General features: G+C 39.8%; 1 protein-coding gene across 4 annotated transcripts in view; it reads right to left on the reverse strand.

The window, feature by feature from the left end:
* The window catches only part of LOC124171893 (adenosylhomocysteinase-like 1), a 153136-nt gene that overhangs the window by 48801 nt on the left and 84207 nt on the right, over positions 1 to 20128 (reverse strand). Inside the window, exon 2 of one of the 4 annotated variants that reach the window (XM_046551286.1) lies at positions 14336 to 14525. The exons of 2 other annotated variants lie outside the window; for them this stretch is intronic. In XM_046551286.1, coding sequence (XP_046407242.1) covers positions 14336 to 14419 — 84 coding nt within the window. In that variant the 5' untranslated portion in view covers positions 14420 to 14525. Of the gene's footprint in view, positions 1 to 14335; positions 14549 to 20128 lie in introns of all 4 variants that reach the window. One more of the 4 variants, XM_046551285.1, reaches the window with a different exon arrangement.

Here is a 20128-nt window from a genome sequence, read left to right on the forward strand (position 1 = left end):
ACTCCTTAACCCTGTCACAGAAGTTAGACGTTGTTAGCGCGGCTTGAAGCTTCCGTACAATCTCCGTGAGCGCTAATTTGCATTCCCGCTCGTTTTCTCAGCCGCTCTATATGCAGCAAATTAGGGACTGAGCCTGATTTATGACGAAGTTACGGACTTTTCAAGTGGGCGGAAAGTTTCGCGATTTAAAAAATATACTAAAGAATGGCTGAACGTGGAAGAATATTTTTTTCTTAATTTTTTATCCGAAAAACTTCACCATCCTATCTAAACAACGACATCCTTCATTAAGAGGATGCATCCCTCCCGCTACATCGGTCGAAGTTTGTCTCTCATCCTCACGTATTGACCGTTTAAAACTTACGCTTTGATCTGGAAATATTTCGCGAGCGTAAACCCACGACAACTTTTACCCGCATCTCAAACACATAGAATATTCCTCCGCGAAAAGGTTGAATTTCTGGTAGAGTAAGTTTTAAACAAGTTTTAAGCCGCGAAAAATGCACCGGTCGAGTGAAAGTATTGCGAAATTTTAAACTGTGAGATGGCGTTAGATGATACGTACCCATTTTATACGAGGACTATGGAACTTTCCCATGCTTTCAAATAAAAATAAAATAAACAAGACTTAAAAACACGCTCACTCAAAAAACAATATAAAATACACCAAAAAGAAAAAAAGCTTTCCTCGCCCGGAGAATATAAAGAGCAGATGCTGATTAGGTTTACTAAAGATAAAAGAAGAAAAGGCCGATAAGAGAGTAACAATTAGCAGGCAATATTAATATCGAAAACCTAATCAGCAACCTCGGTTTATTATCCGAGCCTTGAAAAGCTAATTCTTTTCTACTATTTATTGGTGAATTATGACATCAATTAAACTGCAGCTGTTACAGAAATTCACCCCAAATAATGTATGACTTATGGTATCTATTGAGAAAAATTTAAACGATTTTCCATATTTAAATTTAGTTCATCGATTAGAGCCGAATGGTAAAAAAAATTTCAAATGCCTGATTATTGAATATTGTATTGTCATCACAAGCGAGGAAGTGTGCAACATTTCAAGCCGACCGTACAATGGGGATTGGGTTAAAAATCAATTACAATATTCCATCAATGGAATAGACAAACAGAAGAAGCAAGTAAAGATAAAGCGTGTAAAAAAGCAAAACCCAGGAAATCGCAGTGCTCCCAACAGTTATATTTTTCAAGGGCATAGGAGCGATTCAACTACATGATTAGCCAAAAAAATTCAAAATAAAAGCCATTACCACTTATTACGTCTTCAAACAACTATGATACTCTCGACAGAAATGCATCATCCAATACCGCAACGATAATCTCTTCCCTTCCGGCAGCATTCCGTGCATCCTCTCATTACCATCCCAACCCACCCACTCTCCTCAAATGCAAGCGATTCATCTCCTCCTCAAGTCACTCGACTTCCGCTGGTACAAGGCAGTGGAATCTTCCGCGTCTTCGAGTCTGTCAACGAAGAGAAGCTTACAAAATGGCCATTTGTCTGACCGCAACCAACGGTAAACCGTCCCACAAGTTTTTTTAGTGTAAAATTCAATAGCAAATCATCAATAATTAGCTCGTGGATTAAAATTCCGATTTTTTAGTTTCCTTTTTTCCAGATGCGGAGGAGAAATGAATATTTCCATCAGGTGAAAATGTGAAATAGTGTGACGTCATTGGTCTACGTTGATGTCGGGACCAACTGCTTCAATGGTTAAGTGAACGAAACGGCATAACTGTTTGCGTGCGTCACCGGAGATGAAGAACATCAAAGTAAATACACACAAGAGCGCTCAAGGCGGGTGCGCAGTAACCAAGAGGCGAGGGCAGCATTGAAGCCTCAACTTGCGCAGATTCAGGCCCAACTTCCGAGGACTAACACATCCGACTCCACCGGCCTTCGTTGCCGACGGATTGCTCGCTTAGAACTGAAGCCCTCGTTACGAAATTTTCAGGGCATATGAAATTAAACCTTTTTGATTTTTCAGTTGTATTTTTTAATTATATGAGTGACAAGCAAATGTCGAACAGGGTTACTCTGCTTACCCAGTAAATTTCAAGATGATAGCATGCGAGTAATCTGTCACCAAAAAAGATCGGTCGAGATGATGGTCCGGTTAAGTATTACTTCCGGAAAAGGAGAAAAAGTAAGCGAAGTAAATACTTATAAATAGAGTCTAATAAAATCCTCATACTTCTTCTTCGCAATATTGAAATTAACTTCTGAAATAGACTTCCCAATCGAAACGCTCATTGACTCAGTCAAGCAAACAGACCAATTGATGTTTGATATTGCCACTTCAGCCTCTACCCTTAACTCAGAAGTCGATAATCGCCCTTGTGAGCGTGTTCTCTCCGTGCAGAACGCATCATTCGGCACTCCAAGCCAATTGTTGCGGTAGAAAACGAACCTACCTGATTCTGAACTTAAGGAGTTCTACGCAAACGACATTGTTCACGGCGTAGCAAGTAGTTTGACGCCCTCCAAACAATACTGAATATAAACTGATTTTTTTAACCGATCCTCAGCCTCGAGAAATTGCATAGTTCTTAGTCCCAAGAATAGGTATTACTTTGCTATATTTCAACTACTCATGGGAAGCACTGCTATAACAAGTGAGTTTGAATGCAGTAACGCACACGAATGTAAAGTTATTACACCAAATGTGGAATCCACCATGAAACATATCATTCAGCCTAGCCGGGATTCGAACTCAGATTTCCCGATTGCTAAAATTTTCCTTGAAGGAAGTTCGCTTGAAGGTTTAACTGGTAGTAAATATGACCGGGAGATACGGGTTCGAGTCCTAGCTAAGCCAAGATGATGGTGTACATTTAAAAATACTCATAACAATAAAGATTTTCGGCGGCATTTCGGCTTTCTTCCACATTCAGACACGCATTTGAAAGATAATAAAAAACAAAATTTCATAAAACCTTTTGCCCTCTCGAGAGGTTCGTGATGCCAATAAAATTTTACGCAATACTTAGAAGTACTTATCCGTCAAATGCTTAAGAGCTTCGACGGCCGCCATTGACAAGTGGTGAGCTGGGCAACGGATTGAAAGAGAGATGATAAATTTTGCACATCAAACACAATCACAATCGGAAATAAAAATGAGATAATTGAAGCCAGTACAAAAAAACTCTCGTAGCTCTAAAAAAAGTAATACTTTTCGTCTTTAAGCAACAGCTTGCAGAAAATATCTACGATATTTCACAATAAAATGTTACACCCACACAGTATTCCGAAAGAAAGTTTAACCTAGAGATTTTTTCTGATATCATAGCATTTAAAATAGTACTTTTATTAAAAAAACCATGGTGTAAAAACAAAAATGACCGTAAAATTGTTATAATTCTATTTTCAAATGCTTTCCAGCAAGACAATAATCATCAAATGCTACTTTGGCTCAGTGGAGGTTTTACCTACATAACTCCCTCCTAGCCTGACTACGCCATAAGGAATGCCATTATTTATTGACGTAATTGATTACTTTTTAAGTCACTAGGTATTTCCCGAAAGAGGTAGTAGTCTTCTGAGAAAGCTTTCATCTTCAATTCATTCAACTTAAAACATTTTATGCACGAGATTGACTCTAAGGTACTGGAACACGTCGTAATAATTTTATACAGAGGACAGCATCAATTACTTCATCCAAAAGAAGCTAATCTACCAAGCCCCGCCAAATGAACGTAGTCGAGCATGTACTGTACACATACCATTCGCAGTTGGCCGGATGCAACACCGCAAGTAGTACATTTCTGGGCTCTCATAAAAGAATACCAACGACTTCACGAGATGGAAGTGATTGAAAAGGACGTTGGACAACTCCAGGGACGTCATCGCAGGCACGGTCAGACGGTCTGGAATTTATATTCACGAGATCGTCGTATTTATCCGCCACTGGATTTAAATCCCAGGAAAGGTTGTTTGGGGACTAGCGTTCCGTTCCGCTGAACTGCAAATTCACCACTCGACTTATTCGATTGTCGGGGTGGCAGGAGGGGGCAGAGAGTTCAGATGGAGGGTGGGTTAAGCCAGCGGTCGCCGCCGAGGGAAGAGACACGAGTCTTCTGCCCCCAAAAGGTTTCCCAGTCATCCACACGGATATTTTCGGCACATAAAACGCGGGAAGCGCACGGCTCGGTGAACCACACACATGCTCCCAAGAAATTTAAATACGCGGAGGACATAATGGGATCGTTCATTCAACCCCGAAATTACCACTCATAAAAAGAATTCGGTAAGTGGAAGGGAAAGTTGCGTTACAACGAAAAAAAATCACTCGCAATATCCCTCGTTCTCTCACAAGTTAAAACAAGAAAAGGCAAATCAACGGATTTCTTTCGCTCAGAGGAATAAAAATTGTGCGCTTTTGGGCCAAAAATCGTAAATAATATTACCGATTAACTGTGGGGTTGTTACTCTGACCAGAAATCGTAATTCAATAAAAACATTCTGAAAAATGGAAGGGAAATATAGATTACAATGAAAGAAAAATGTTCTAAAATTACCAATTCTCCAGTAAGTTTGAAATACGAGAACGCAAAAGTTGCCCCCCACCTATCATGAGTTTGTGACATCATTAGAACGTTGGTTCATTCAATCATTCGACGAAAACCTTTCACTGAGGGAAGAAATCGCTCATCAGAGCGTTAAACCCACGAGCCGCACGAGGTCCATGCTCAAGGCCGAGAAATAGCTGAGATGCAGTTAACCGCTCCACATTAGCTATTTATGTCATCTATCACTTATCTGCGCAATGGTTAAGGCCGTGAATAGCTCAAGTTACAGGCGATGGGTTGAAAAACTGAAAAATGCGTCCCTTAACTTTTCAAATTATATCCAAACGGACAGGAAAGTGAAATTGGCGAACGAGAAAATTGTTTTAATTAGGGCTCATGCACAAATCAAGAGATCGTTTCCGGTGATTAATTTAATGCCATTAAGGCAGCATGAGCACGAAAAGTGCTAAAGTCACGAGTGTCAGACCTCGAATGCTAAGGCACTCACCCATGGCATTGTTCAAGGAAATAACAGCGAACAAGTCACCGTTGTACCTAAACGGAATCAACCGCATGAGCACGTACAAGTACGAAAATTCCACAGAATCTAACGGGAAAAAAATCATTTGCCTTGACCGGGATTCGAACACATGTCTCTCGAATTCGTGCCATACTTCCAACAGCTTCAACGGCGACTACAGATCTGCGTAGTACTTACTGCTCTATGGGACAAGACGGTCAGTGCCGTAAGACATAACATACGACAAGGCAGCAAGCTTGCGCACATGTTACCACGATCACGAGGCTAAAGCTAGAACTCTGAATGCTAGTGCGTTCACCATAGACATTATTCACGGAAATAACTGCAGACTAGCCAGCGGCGGCGCGCTTTTACACAGTCAACTGCACCCACTCAACCACCCTCACATCTCCGATGACGTTCGCAACCAATTATGCCACTTCACTCACTTCACTATTCTACATCTACATAATACCCCGCGAGCCGCCTAAGAGGCGTGTGGCAGGGGGTGTTAGGTCACCAACCGTTTACAACTGAAAAAAAATGAAGTGCTCTAACGAGGTTGGGGCTAGCGTTTATTTAAGTCCTTTATGGCTCGCGGGAAAAACGAATTCCCATATCTATCCGTTCGGCAAAACATCTCTCGTAATTTATCGCTTCTATCGGACCTGGAAATATAGTGTGGCTCTAATATTATGTTCACTGTGTCGCTCTTAAAGATATCCATTCTCAATTGTTCAAGCAATCTAAGCCTAGCGCGCAGCCTCCGAATCTCCAACGGCTCTCAACCTAATTCGCTTAACATCTGGGTAAATGAGGTAGTTGGTTCCAACACCAACCTAGATAAATTAAATATCACTTTTTACACTTTCAACTGATAAACATCTTCGTTTCTCCTCTGCATCTCGAAAAAAGGAAACAAAAAAATCGGAATATTAATCCATGATCAATTTGTTGATTATTTCCCATTGAATTTTACAATAAAAACTGATGGTTGGCGATCTCGGAGAATGTAGCAGCGTTTTTTCTGTGGGGAACTGGTTTAAGATTTCTGCAGGCCGCATTTTCGCGTAAAATAAGGCTGTCGTATCAGTCACGGGAAACGAAATGTACGCATATGACAAATATGCATGTACACAAAGGTTAAGAAAAGACTTAGCTGTTTCTTCAATCCATGGGCAGAGATTTATTTTGTGAAACAGCTAAGTCTTTTCTTAACCTTTGTGCATCATGAAGGAGTTTCACCATGTTACGCCAACCACTATCGCATTTAATATGCATGTACCCAGTCATCGCCGTCGCGAGAACGGACTTGAATTCACGAAAGGAAACTCTCACCTTGCTATCGATTACTCTGATCGGAGACCCTTAATTCACGGGCTGGTACACTTGGGAGGAAGTGGAAATGAAACTCCCGCAATCAAAGTTTTTAACAAAAGAAATGAGATGCAAATAACAATTTTGCATTAGTCATACGGGAAGAAGCAACTTACGTCGTCTGGGACCGGGTTGGGAACGTGATAAGGTAGGAGCGACTCTCTGGACAACGAAATCAACGGAATGCAAAAAGAACAAAAGAGGCGTTTTCCGGGCCACGGATTGGTTTATCGCGGAGTGCATTTGTATGTACACCCAACATTTCCGGTGAATTTTTGAGGAAAATGAGGTGGGACGTTCCATCGGAAAACGAAACGGATACCGGAAATGGGATTTCATTTAGTTCAAGGATATGAAAAAATGTAGCCGATGCTGCTTTTATCAACGGGCACGAGGATTTTTTTTTCCAGCAATCCATGGGCAGATGAGGTATTTTCCTTGGCCGTATTTTGGGTATAACTGTGAAAGGAAAAACTGATCGAATCCAAAACTGTAATCTGTGCATTCCAACTACTGAAGGTTTTCACCAGAGAAATTCGCATAAAAATCGTGGGTTGAACATTACGAGGAAAAGAAACGACTCCGAAGAATATTTAGGTTCTACTGCTTGTATTAACAAGTGAGCGGATTTCTTTCTCAAACAACTCGTGGGTAAATGAGATATTTTCCGTGGCCGTATTTTGGGTGAAACCGTGTAGGGGGATAACTGATAAAATAAAAAAATGTTACCAGTACATTACAACTACTCAAACATTTTACAGAAACTCGCATAAAAATCGTGAGTTACGAGAAGCAGAAACAACTCCGGAGACTATTTAAGTACTGTATACGAGCGTGGCGAAGCCATGGTAAAGAAAGACTACACATGATGTGGAAGTTGTTCCGGGTTTCCACCGGGTGAGGTTCTCCATCTCTGCCGACGTTTCGATGGCCGTGTCGTCTATCGTCATTAGGGCTTGATGACGATGATGATCATAGTTGACTATGATCATAGTAGGCTATGACGATGGACGACACGGCCATCGTAACGTCGGCAGAGATGGAGAACCTCACCCGGTGGGAAACCCGAAACAACTTCTACATCATCATACGCCAGGAAAACATCAGATCCTTCTTCAAAGACTACACGTATATTAATGACAGATAAAACTATGGAAAATACTCAATGAAAAAATATTTTCATTAATGTACGCGATCCCCATCTACTCCGAATAGCGTCTCTGATGAAGCTACCGAAACGACACGCGGGTCGAGAATGAGGCACGATAAATTTCAACTACCCATCAAGAGAGGATTACGCAGCGGAAGCGATAAATGAAAAATAAATAAAAAGATATTAAAACACGCTTCTTCAAAAAAAGTATAAAATGGAGTCAAAAGTAAAAAATAAACTTCTTTTCACGCGAAGTATAAAGCTCGTGTGCTGTTTAGGTTTGCTGGAAATAATTTTATTGCCTGATAGGTGAATAAGGATTGGCACTAAAAACATTAATATCTAGACCTAATCGGAACCCACTCTTGATTCTCCGAGTGATGAAACGCTCATTTTTTACTTTTTAGTGCATTTTATACAGTTTTTGGGAAAAAAGCGTTCTTTTAACCGTGTTTTATTTTTTTTACCAATAACCGATTGTGAACTATAAAAAAAATAAAACTTGAAAGACGAAATTTCGTAATGCATCGTGCTTGAATTCGTTTCCTCCGCTAACACTTAAGAGATAAAAGTTCTACAAGAAACTAACGCAATCAATTGAGAAAACCTAAAAATACTTTTTCAAGTGGATATTGATTAGAGTACTTAAATTAAAAAGAAGAACTTTGTGCTTTCACATTAATATTTATTCACGACCATGGTTTCAACGTTAGACGTCATCATCAGGTAGACGTCGTCATCCACCTGATGATGACGTCTAACGTTGACACCATGGTCGTGAATAAATATTAATGTGAAAGCACAAAGTTCTTCTTTTTAATTTAATTATGAATCGCTTTCACCAAGTTACGCCTCAAACAATCAATTTTATTAGAGTACATTTAAAAAATTGTAATATCCCGATATTAAATATTGTATTGTCATCAGAAGCAAGCAAGTACGCAAAACTTCAAGGCGATCCGACAATGGGAAGTTGGATAAAAATTAATTACAATATTCCATCGAGAAAACAGGCGAAAAAATTAAGAAAAAATGCACAACGATTACAATAAAACGCATATCATGTAATGGGAAAATACGAGTGAATCTATTATGATAACTTTCAGTGTTGAAAGTTATAGAAGGAACTAACGCCATACATTGACATATTTCACAACTATTTTTCATATAGAAATTTAGGTAGTTAATTAGAGCACAATGGTACAGAATTTCAAATTTCTGTTTATTAGACATTGTATTTCCATCGGAATCAAGAAAGTGTGTAAAACTTCGTGCCTATTCCACTATGAGTAGCGAGTTAAAAATCAATTATTATATTCCATCGATGAAGCAGACAAACAGACGAAACAATTTAAGAAATAGCGAGCGATAATAAAAATAAAAGGCTCATCAAGTAACGGGATAATACGGGTCAATCTTTTTTTAATCTCCATCTGAATAAGCCATAAAAAACTTGGTAAACGAGCCAATTGTATACCTCTCCCTGCACAATGCAAATCCGCATCCAACTTCGCCCGAACGTACACGGCAATTCCCATTCGAGTACGTCGAATTCCGCCTATTGAACGGAGCGCAGATACATTTTTTTTCCAGGCGGGCAAGGAGATGAAACTCTGACACGGTTTATCACGCCTGCGCACGCTGTCTCGTCGAGAGACCACGGACACGTCCAAGGATACGTTTAATTGTCGCCGTTCCTCGAGCACGTGGCCTTTATCATCCATCTGCTGGGCTTGATTCGGAGTGGACAGCCACCGACAGCAAAATGCACTTGGGAAATCGCCGAGATCCCATTAAATGTACGGATACCAAAGGGGAGTGGAAAACCACAAATTGACTTGGAACGCAAACATGGAGGCTGCAGTCGATAAGAGTAGTATCCTGTTATATTTTATTTATACATATAAAAGGGGATATCTGTTTGTCTGTCCGCTATCCGTTTCCATACGGCTATACAGATTGCGAATTACGTTTGTACATAGGTGCACATGACGCTCCCAAACCACGTAGTACTAACGTCGATTGCGTCCGACGCGTCCTTTGCGTAGTTATCTCATTATAGTTTGTTACGTCACGCCATACAACTTCTGCGGCTGGACATCCTGCCGTATAGGCAAAACTCTTGACACGCACAAAATTAAAGCATAATAATCCTATATGATCATGAAATCCAAGTTCCAAGTTTCCCACTTCTCTGGGCACTATCCATCCCGAGCAACGTCGGGTAGCGTGCTATTAAGCTACTAATCCTCTGCGCCGTCATTAAATCATCTTCATCGAAACAATACCAATCATGTAAAATAAAAATACAGTGAAAACTGTCGGCCATTGTGCTGGTGGTGGAAAATTGGCTCCTTAATCAAATGACCGCTGAATAGAGTTAAGTTTTTCAGGTTTTACACGTAAAGTGAGCAAATAAATTATATCCTACCTAAACCTGGCATCTGGCTAGAGTTAAAATTAAATTTCATACATGAGCGCCACTCTCAGATATGTGAATGAAGCAATACAGGTCAATAACCACGAAAACACGACCGTTTATCTTAAAATTCAGATACATAGACCACTATTTAGATAGAGTTTCTAGATGAGAAGAAATCAATTTCAAAACGATATTCCTAGGTGTTTAGTGGGAGTGTCGGAGAGGGATGTCGGAGGCAGGTCGCAAGAGAATGGGATTCAGAGTAAAAAATTGACCGCCTGCCGTTGAAACAGGTGGCCGCCGCAAAAAAGAGGTGGAATATATGCAGCTTATACACAAAAAGTGAGTTCGGTTAGTGGAAAAGTGGCCCTTAACACTGTTAGTGCCGCCCGCTAATTTTAAAATCCCACTGAAAAATCCAGCCATTTTTATTAAATTCGCAATTCTTTTTAAAACTTTAGCATCAAAAATATATTTATATCGAAGTGTATTTCAGTTAAAATGGAATTTGCTCTTCTTTATGAATGAGTTGAATAACATTTATTGCCAACTTTTAAATATATATTTTAATAATGAAAACCTACTTTTTTTGAAAAATAAAAAAGTTGCAAAAAATGATGTACCGCCATAGAATGCATAATATTTTTTATTACGCTCAATTTGAACTATTTAAACCATGGAAATCATACAAAAGCATTGTTCCAAGCAAATCATTCAAAATCCTAGATGACAAAAAGGGGTCACTCTCAACGAACGAATCTTCCTCCAACGAATTTTCACACAAAGAAGGCTGAGATAAGGGTGCCGATAGCTACAGAAGACTTTTCGTCCTCAAGACATTAAAAGAACTCTTTTTCCATCGAGCAGTTGATTTTTGAAATAACAGAACCACTAAGCAGTAAACTGGAAAAGTACAATGGGCGAAATATTACAACTTCACGCAAACAAAGTCAATAAAGTAGATAGACGTAATATTACGTCCATGTCAATCCTCAGAAGGATTAGCAGGACGTAATATTACGCTCATGGCACGCAAAGTGCTAATGAATATGGACGCTGTATAAAAGTGACCATTGTAGCAGACTTCACTGTAAAACTAAACAAACCAGCGAATCCACTCCACTCAACCTAAGGATGCCTTATCTAGGGTATAAAAACAGACATCACGTGTCATTCCAGACAAAGCCGTGGAAGCAATCAAGGGTGCCTCTTGGTGTGCACGTGACCGTTATCTGCACGACAACCTAAAAACCTCCACAACGCCGAAACAACTCATTTAAATATCAAAGTCTTTCAAACGTTCATGCAAAATGCCAACAATCAACTCATCCTCAGCAAACAATCTGCAAACCTACATTGTAAACATCGTCAAGAAAATCACGAATATCTCCGTCTCATGTAATACAGAAATATTTCCGCTTACTCCAGTACCCTAAATAGCCTCATTACCAACACGCCACTGAGACCACCAACCCCAAGTTAAAATTCGCATAAATTACGTATAGCCCGTACGCCAAATTTCCCTCGTATCCCCGTGAATAAATGCGAAATACATTCGAAATCAATACTGCGGAGCAAATATGAACTGTATCGTATCGTTGAACCCTTGGGATCAGCCACATTATCATAATAGATTTTGACAAAATCTCGGCATGTACAACGTATAAGGAATTTTATGGTAATGCGAAGTTATGTGGAAAGAACACTTTGAAAGAGTTGACGTAGGAGTACCGCCAAAATCAGTTCATAAATACAAAGAAAGAGGCAAAATTTCAATAGGACACCTCGTTAGATTGGCAAAACCAAAATAAGGCTGTTACCAAGCTCAATACCTAATGCGTGCCGAAAAAAGAAATTTATGAAAGGACACGCCAAGTGCCCGACAAATAAAATTTAATAACAAATACTGTGATGAGCTAGATCATCTGAAAAAGCAGATTTTATGATAAAAAAAACTTTAACCTTTTATCAATTTTCGCTCAAATGCTAAAATTTGCTAAAATGAAAAACGCCTCAAAGTGACTGTACAACTCTGTTTTTTTCTTAGAATATACTGAAAATTTAAGGGCATCATGAGCAAGGTTAATTTGCGAAAGGAAAAATTCAGGATGCTTTCGTCAAGGTAGTGAGTCCCCCTTTACGAAAGGTGCCGAGGGGACCTCGGCTTAACGTCCCATTCTACGGACGAAGTACTGAACTTGCAGTTCCTTTCACAAAGTACTTCAATAAAGGATTGGACGGCCTGCAAAAATCCCCGACACCGCCGGGATTTGAACCCATTCCTACGTGGTGGAAAGCCAACACCCCAACTACAACACCAACGCGATTCCGGCGGCTATTCAGGCTGTGCCCGAGGGCATCACATTGAGCTCTCGCCGACTGCCGAAGTGGATCACGAACGTATATGCGAGCAGGGTACAGAAAAAAGGCGGTTCTCGGTGATAAGCAAATATGGCGAGTAGTTTCAGAAAAGCGCCGCAAGCACCACACTTGCCGCCTCATTCATCACCAGACAAACCAAAGATAGACCTCAATATTCCGAAATCATATAAAGTAAAAAAATATAACAACATCCATTCCTCCACGTAACTTTGAAAAAAACTGATCATGTTTTGAATGCTAAAGATCATTCTTCAGCTCTTAATAATTACCTGAAAAGGTTGAAGCTGGTTGATTCAATGAAATACAACCTGTGGAGTAGCCACAAACCAATTGTTCCCAATGATTTACAACACTTTGCAATTACATGCGTCTCCCTCCATGACCAATGGTTTGATCCCAAAGACAGGATGCCAGTGAGTACTGTCAGTTTTTCATGGGAGAGCATGAGAAAAAAAAACTAGGCATTAAAAAATTCCATACTCTCCCAAAAAGTATAACGAAAGATATTGGAATTATCAGGACAAAAATATTTCTGAAAATTTCCAATATCTTCAGAAAAACAAGCGAACACTGACATAAACTCGTTAAGCACATTTTGTATGTCTCATAAATGTCATTCGCGGACTTGATCATGACAATGTTTAACACTCGATGGAACATCTTTCACGACGGTGTAAAAGGCACCTCATATCCGAGTAATAACTTTGGAACACGTAAAGAGAATACACCAGGAATGCAAATACGGGGTTGAAAGTATTGCGGCGTTACGCAGCGTAATGGTCTCATATTTGAGGATTGACGAGCACTAAATTCTTTCAATTGCGATAGACACAACTTTGTACAATGAGTAATCCTTTTTCACTAAACATGATTTAATTTGGCCATAGGAATACCACACAACACCACCCAATACCCAGTAGGTATACCACATGACCCAATCCATGACATCAAAAATAACCTATAAAAAAGAAATTTCCGGAAAAAATTCTGGCATCTATTCAGAGTACTTGGACCACATAAGTAGTCTCAGTAACATAAGCGTACTATCTCAAACGATCCTAACTCACCAACCACGGCCAATCGATCGCGATTAAAATTCTAACCACGAAACGAAGTGGTTACTACCGTTTTAAATACGATGTATAGCCATGGCCATGCAAACCGCCGAAAGATAGAGCAGTGAAAAGAAAGTATTGGAGCAAGGGAGACAGGAGGGGCTGGTGTACAATACGGGGACCAGTATCCGGCATGTTACTGTCACACAGCGAGATCTGAGACACATGCTCACAATGAAAGACAGCAATTACGTGGGAGAAACGATCGAGGACGACTTAGAGATAAGCACAGGGGAAACTGAAGAAGGATTGAAAGATACGAACCATTAAGAAGCAAGAAGGTACTGCAGAAGAGCCACGATGATCCGTCGTTCGCTTAACCAATCGCTCGACTATCCGCCTATAGTAGCAAGTCACCTGAAACACACTCTTATGCTCCCTACCCCAGCCGTCCCCACCCCCAAAACAACTAGTTTTTCAATGTAATGGGCGCACAGAATATGCAGAGAAAGCTTGACACAGAAACCAACGAAACAATTGCTAAGAAATGATCGCGAGTGCATTATCCGTTCCTTTCGATTACAGAGTTGTGCTTTCCCGCCACTAGGATAGATAATAAACGCTATAATTCAAACGAATACAAAACTTTTTTCGTCTAAATCTACTTGTGAATTTTGAGGCTTGATATGAGGGATACTGGCTGAACTTTACTACGTAAATAATTCTGATGCCTCGATTTTAAGAGGCTAAGTGTGGCTAATACCAGAGACAAAATACACGAAGAAGCAATGGTAAGGACGGATAATCACAGCTCTACACTGCATAGGAGAGGGAGAAATAATTGCCAGCAATGAACCAATCAAAAGACAACAACGACACTAGGCATATCTCACCTTGTAAGACATTTGGTCGACGACGTCCTGGTCTTCATCCCGGAGAGCGGCGTCGGAGGCCTTACGGGTGGACGGCGAGGACATGTCGGCCGCTCCCTTGGCACCGGCGGCAGGTGGGCGCGGCAGATGCCGTCGGCGAGTCCGCGGTGAAGAGTCGACGGGTCAGCGTGGAGCGCGGGGCTGAGACCGTCTGCAACGCGACCGCCACGAGCACTGAAGGCGGAGCGAGACGTAACACCACGCGCCCTCTTCCCCAGCACAATACACACCCCAACCCACAAAGCTCCGCCTCCCGCTCGGGGTGGAGTGGGAGGCACGGCTCTGCCGGGGAGCAGGGGCCTCCGCCACGGAGAAACGCCAAAGCGCTCGACTTCGCGTCGCGCCAGACGGTGGACACACAGCGCCGTGGGGGAGACGCGCGGATCCGCGAGGAACTTGCGCTACCGGTAGCGACGCTAGCGTCGCACGCCTCGGGTTGAATCTCGTATTTTCCGGAATCTGTCGTTTTTATGGCATTGCTGTCCCGGGATAGCAATGGAAAAAACAACTTTCATCCCATCAATTTAATGTTAGTTTAAAAAACTTTTAGGGCTATGTCGCCGCGTCAATTTTCGGGCGGCCCCAATGTTGCCCACCCTTGCTGATTGCTTTTTCAAGGGTCAAGGGAATCTTCCCTTTTTCACGGCCCAAACATTTATTTAACCAACAATACGAGTACTCGCGAAAAGTTTAATGAAGAAGTAAAAATTTAACTTCGCAAACGAATTCCTGTACTCTGCAGGTCTATTAATGCATTAAAATTGCTAAAGTTCCGTTCATAAGTGCAGAAAGAAGTAGAGACTCGTGCTACGGGTCGCTACTACTTTTTAGGATGAGTTTTCCGGATACTCCAGTTTTAATTTAAATTTTATCAGTGGCATTTATGCCATATACCAACGCCTTTCATGGTATCCACTAAACTTTGCTAACGTATCGATGTACTCATTAAGCCTTCTAGTGAATCATAATTATTAACGTTCCGTTTACAATATTTAAAGAGCCTTGTTTCCCAATGATACGTAGCAGAATTCCCGATTTCCCGGGTTAAAATAAAGGTGGCAGCCCTAACTACAATTCAACGAAAAACTAGTGTCACCGTAAAGGTTTTCCCCCTACAATATTTTCCCCAACCACCAACTTTCTTTTCAACCCTTCCCCTAACGCCACTTTCAACTCTAAAATGGATCTCCGAACATTCTATTGCCTTTTTGTATCACCTTAATTTGCTCGTATCTTTGTTAACATAACGTAAAATATGCCTGGATCCTAATGATATGAATTTAGTGCTGATTCTGAACCTACAACGATAATGATCAAAACACCATTACATTTCCTTCTCTCTTCTCGATAACCAGAGAAAAATTGAACTATACTCCAATGCCTTGCAACCTCTTAAAACACTAATCGGGAATAATAGCAAGTATCTTTCAAGCGCTACGCAATAGTGATATGGAAAACAAAACTGCATTTTCAAAGCAGAAAAATATTAAATTACGACTACCATAAGACCCGGCGAAAAACTCATACGTGAAACAATCAGCTCACGAAATCATACTAATTAAATGAATGATACCTAAGAATTTAGCAATAGAAATTTGTGGAATATTATTTCATCAAACTTCCGAGATAATTCTAAAATATGTCTTTTTATGATGTTTCTTGGAGTTTAGGTCTATACCAAGAAAGGATATAGAAGTGTATAGACCTAAACTCCAAGAAACATCATAAAAAGTTAATTGAACAAGGTCAAGAATAGAAGAGGAAAATTAGTAATATACTAATTATCTAAAATATGTCTAGTTTGTTTCTTCTAATATATCATTACTACGAACACTTTAAAAAGAAAATATATAGATATGCAAATACAACGAAATTACATAGCTTTACATATAAACCTAAAGGGTCGTCTAAGGGCCAGTTGATGCTTACAGTTGGATCGGATGGCTAGAGGTATTCGCTTCGCTATCATAACTCAGACACGTCGTTTTCATTGACTCATAAAAGTTAAATGGACTATAAAAAGGAGGGTTAATAGGGTGGTTTCCTATTATTTTTTTATTGCCTAAATCGAAAGATTATTACTGCTGGAGTACACATTTCACGCTTTTAGATTTTTAAATGACGATATCTATTTTTCGCGATTAAATGAAAAGTGAAAAATTTCAAGCGCGCGAAAACGCGACGCGTAAGTAGGAATGATGGGAAAAAGTCCGTGCAACGCATTTCTGGTTCCCCCTCCCGCCTTGTGAGGTGACCTTGATCGAGGCTCTGAGCGCTGATAGGACGCAGGATGCTAGCGGGTAGCTGAGTACCTTGCTGGCTGGTAGCGCTTGGCTTAAAAAAGGTTTATTAATACCTTATCAAACGAAGAAAACTTTCCGACCTTAGCCAGTTTCAATAGGTGATTGTTAAGACATGTTTCCCTGAGCTCTGCGCCTCATGCATGCATTGGTAACCTCAGACGATGTATAACTCCTATCCTCTCGTGTAGAAACTAGGTCCCTGTGACGTCACGTGGAGTGGAATCGCATGGGCGCCAATCTGGCCTTTTTCAAATGAGGATAAAATTTGACCCTTGCCATTCGTCTAAACCGGTATTTCAAAAACCAAATAATTTGTGTATTATGGATACACTAATGGTGGGTAACGAATCGCAGTCAATTCCTTTCGTTTTCTTTGATGAAGGAAACTACCCTATTATGCTTCTAAAACGATTTGCATGTATATAGTAGCCTCATCGTATTTCCAATGCATGATTTTTGCACACATAAAGAACATACACCGATAATACAAGATATAATGAAACTTGAGAGCCATATCCTCTCTTGAATGACGGCATAAAAAATGAAGTACATGAACTAACTTACTAAATTTAACGGAAAATTGGAATAGCGTAATACCAAACGAACCAAATCGTTCTATGCTCATATATCCAAAGAAAGAGAGAGAATATGATTTTTGCTTAGCATTGACTCATATAATGATGAAAATAGCTCATCTTTCATTAATTTACACTCAAACTAAGATATAAGGCATTACAGTAAAATCAAATATGCTAGCGCTCAAATACCACTCCTCCACTGGGGACTTTTCCGATTGCTCATATTATAGTAACCATAATAAATCAATTATCAAATTTTTTTCGACAACATCAGTTGCTCGCGATAACTCTCAAAATAATGGTGACATAACAGTGAAACCTTAGGTAGAGGAATTAAAAAGAAAGATTAGGAGGCAAGTTTATTGTTCTTTCCATTAACATGATATGATACCACAAAATAAAACCGGATGATTTATTCCAAATAAAATATAAAACCCAAGCCATGATGTAATAGGCAAATCAAATCTTAAACAAAAAGAGAACATAAGAGGAAAGTACAAGAGTATGAAATTTACATCGAAGCAGCGAAAGAAAAAGTAACAACGGACACCAGATTGTAACAAGGGTTATAGCCGTTGAGAGAGCGAAAATCCGAATAAACTACAGAGGAAACGAAGGATAACATTTTCACACCACGTGCAAATGAACTGATCGAAAATTTTCCAATCTACGATCAATATCAAAACGGCCTGGCCTCAAGACGACCAAAAATGTATATTGCGCCAGTGAAAATTTTCCAAATTAAAACCATTAATAATAATCAGAGAGTAGATGTCTTACGGAATAAAGCTCTCAGATATTCACAAACTTATCGCTCCGGCAACGCTGATAACGAACACGCTCCTCAGTATTCCTATCCGGGGATATTAGCCTGACATATCACAGGAATATAATCCTAGATAAATAGATGACACAAAAAAGGCCTAGATAACCCTTTCTCGATTGGAAGTTTGTGCCCTATAAATTGGAACGTGATTATCTTTTCAGAAGAGGTATACGATGCCGGAATTTTAGGAGCAACGTTACCCATGCATACTTTTTTATCACTGAAACGTATGAAATAACAAAACAAGTTCGGGAAAATAAAAATAAAATAAAAACACTAAGAATTCATTTACGCCATTATTTTGCATTTGTCATTCCGGGACTACATGGAGTATCGACTATATTTGGCTACTGAATGTTGAAATACATCCGGTTTAAAGATAATGTGAGGAAGCATAAAAATCTATACAACGTCATTTTCCGTCAATTAAAGGCTGAGGCAGTATACTTTAAGTGAGACCAAATAGATACTGGGAAAAGATGCCAAGATAAAATGCATGCCTAAAAACCTAGAGCTATCACGAAATGTGTACAGAATATTCGAGGATTATACTTCAGTCGAAGTCACGAAAACCTTCGAGCCGATCCCAGTATTATTATGGGCAATTGTCAACGTTAACAAATGATATACATATTAATAGATTTTATTAACATCTTGACACTTGAATATTGAGTTTATGAATATGAATGAAAATTTGCGACTGAACATTTGATTAATAGCGGATGATTATTACGGTTAATGAAACGTCGGTGCACAGGGTATGAGTAGCTCAATCAAAATCGTTTATGATAAATTCGGAAAAGGAGCACAAGGAGTATGAGAACTCAGGTCAATAGGTTTTTTACAACGGCAATTAGCTGCAGGTATTCAAATAGGGTAGTTTCCTTCATCAAAGAAAACAAAAGGCATTGATTGCGATTCGTTACCCACCATTAGTGTATTCATAATATACAAATTATTTGGTTTTAGAAATTCCAGTTCAGACGAATGTTAATGATCAATTTTTACTTCAATTGAAAAAGGCCAGATTGGCACCCATGCGATTCCACACCACGTGACGTCACAGGGACCTAGCTTCTATACGAGTAGATAGGAGTTTTACATTGTCTGAGATTACCAATGCATGCATGGGGCACAGAGCTCAGGGAAACATCTCTTAATAATCACCCATTAAAATTGCCTAAGGCCGGAAATTTTCCTTCGTTTGATAGGGTAATAGTAATCCTTATTTAAGCCAAGCGCTACCTGCTAGCAGGGTACTCTGCTACCTGCTAGCACCCTGCGTCGTATCAGTGCTCAAAGCCTCGCCTCAAGGTCACATCACACGGCGACAAATGGAACCAGAATGACGTCACACGGGCCTTTCCCAGAATTCCTACATAGCCGTTGCGTTTTCGCGCGCTTGCAAATCTTCACATTTCGTTTAATCGCGAAAAATTGATATCGTCATTTAAAAATCTAAGAACGTGAAATGCGTACTCCAGGAGTAATAATCTTTCGATTAAGGCAATAAAAATATGATAGGAAACTACCTTATTCATTGAAAATAAGTAATAAATTTCATAGTTCGCAACGAAAACTGTAAACATCCCTACGTTACTAACCTCTTACGACGGTAAAAGGTCCGTCCCGTTGAAACTAGATTTTTGTAACCATATTGGACACATTAAATTTTTTTTTAATTCAAATTCAAAAGAAGATTTTCGAAATTGCTCGTAGCGAGGGGGCGAGGCGAGTGTGATCCATTCATTCTCAATATTCGCAGTATAATACTTAAAATCTCGAGAAAAAGCAATGAAAAGTTAAAAATATGATAGATTACCACGAATAAAATCACCATGAATATAAATTAAGATTGTTAGCCCCGAGTACAGGTTATTAAATCGTTTCAGGCTTGATTTTGTGGAAGTTCGATATATCCACGATAACAGAACACAGATGGTAATTTGCACACCTTAATTCAAAACTCATCAACCAACTATGGCTTCAACAAGTTACCTGGACAATGACAGAATGTGTTGAAACCATGGTCGGTTGTTGAGTTTTG

Source organism: Ischnura elegans, chromosome X (genome assembly GCF_921293095.1).
Source record: "Ischnura elegans chromosome X, ioIscEleg1.1, whole genome shotgun sequence".
Lineage (NCBI taxonomy): Eukaryota > Metazoa > Arthropoda > Insecta > Odonata > Coenagrionidae > Ischnura > Ischnura elegans.